Source organism: Acanthisitta chloris, unplaced genomic scaffold, assembly GCF_000695815.1.
Source record: "Acanthisitta chloris isolate BGI_N310 unplaced genomic scaffold, ASM69581v1 scaffold36451, whole genome shotgun sequence".
Lineage (NCBI taxonomy): Eukaryota > Metazoa > Chordata > Aves > Passeriformes > Acanthisittidae > Acanthisitta > Acanthisitta chloris.
In genome coordinates this window covers 5466-6763 of record NW_008658294.1, presented here as the reverse complement: position 1 = coordinate 6763, position 1298 = coordinate 5466, and the positions used below count along the sequence as shown (strand labels likewise).

At 61.9% G+C, this 1298-nt stretch overlaps 1 protein-coding gene across 1 annotated transcript in view; it reads right to left on the bottom strand.

The window, feature by feature from the left end:
* Positions 1-8: 8 nt before the first annotated feature.
* Positions 9-1298, bottom strand: part of WDR18 (WD repeat domain 18) — a gene marked incomplete at both ends in the record, with an annotated part of 6469 nt that continues 5179 nt past the window's right edge. The window contains 3 exons of the mRNA XM_009085053.1: positions 9-110; positions 355-423; positions 1055-1221. Of these exons, the coding sequence (XP_009083301.1) occupies positions 9-110; positions 355-423; positions 1055-1221 (338 nt within the window). The remainder of the gene's footprint in view (positions 111-354; positions 424-1054; positions 1222-1298) is intronic.

Here is a 1298-nt window from a genome sequence, read left to right as displayed (position 1 = left end):
ATGCGAGCGGAGAAGTCAAAGAGGTTCTTGTTGATTTTCCGGAGGGTGCTCACCTCCTCCTCCAGCTCGCTCACCTGGATCGTCAGGTGCTCCTGGTCTCCCACCAGGTTCTGTGACAGGAAAACGCAACAGACAAGCGTCAGGGTCTCACCTCTGGCAGGTGAAGGCAGCAAGCCCTAAACCCTTTAGTCCTTTCCCTCGGCCTCAAAGCACAGCCTCTCCTGCCCCTGCCACCAGCAGATTCCAGAGCTCTTCCCTTGTCCCCAACTTGTCCGAGGTGCCACAAGCCAGATCACCACATCAGGACCTCCCGAGGGGTCTGCACCCTATTCCCTGTCTGGGAGTAGCTCTCACCTTTTCCCTCGTCGAGTACATCTGTGCATACATCCTCTCTGCCTTCTCCAGGTAGCTCTGTCCGGGCTCCTGCAAGGACCAGACCGGAGGAGTTGGCAGAACAGACACTGACCCTCTTCCAAGCCAGGGTGACCCCACTACCCTTCACTGTGCAAAAAGCCCCCCATGACCACTGCCACCTGCCCATCAGCCACAGCAGGACTGTCACTGTCACTCGCCCAGGGACAGACACCGGCAGAGCGGAACCGCTGACGGAGAGGATGGATGGGACACCAATGGTGTGGGACCCTCTGCCTGGGGTGGCCACACTGGGAACAAGGGAGTGTTGGGACAGCAGAGCCAGCCCTTACCGCAGCAGTGCTGGGAGGACAAATGACTGCAGCAGCCAGGACGGGGAGGGAGCAGGAACGGGTTTCACCAGCTGGAGGAGAAGCTTTGCTCCATCACAACCCCTCACTGACATCTGTGCCCCTCCTCAGCCCCCCCGCTCGCCCCAGTACCTGCTGGTGCAACCCCAGGCGCAGCGTCACCCCCTCACTGCCCGGCTCGTCCGTGCTCTCCGTGCCATGCAGGTGTTTGCTGAACTTGGGCAGGGGCATGCTGGGCTTCCCCTCGGGGTTGAACATGTTGGCAGGGGCCAGCACGATGAAGGCGTTTGTCACTGGACCTGGCACAGGACAGAGGGCGCTCGCCCCAGTACCTGCTGGTGCAACCCCAGGCGCAGCGTCACCCCCTCACTGCCCGGCTCGTCCGTGCTCTCCGTGCCATGCAGGTGTTTGCTGAACTTGGGCAGGGGCATGCTGGGCTTCCCCTCGGGGTTGAACATGTTGGCAGGGGCCAGCACGATGAAGGCGTTTGTCACTGGACCTGGCACAGGACAGAGGGCTCAGGCTGGACTGGACCCATGGTGGGGTTGCCTCTGGCTGGGGCCTTGGGGAGCCCCA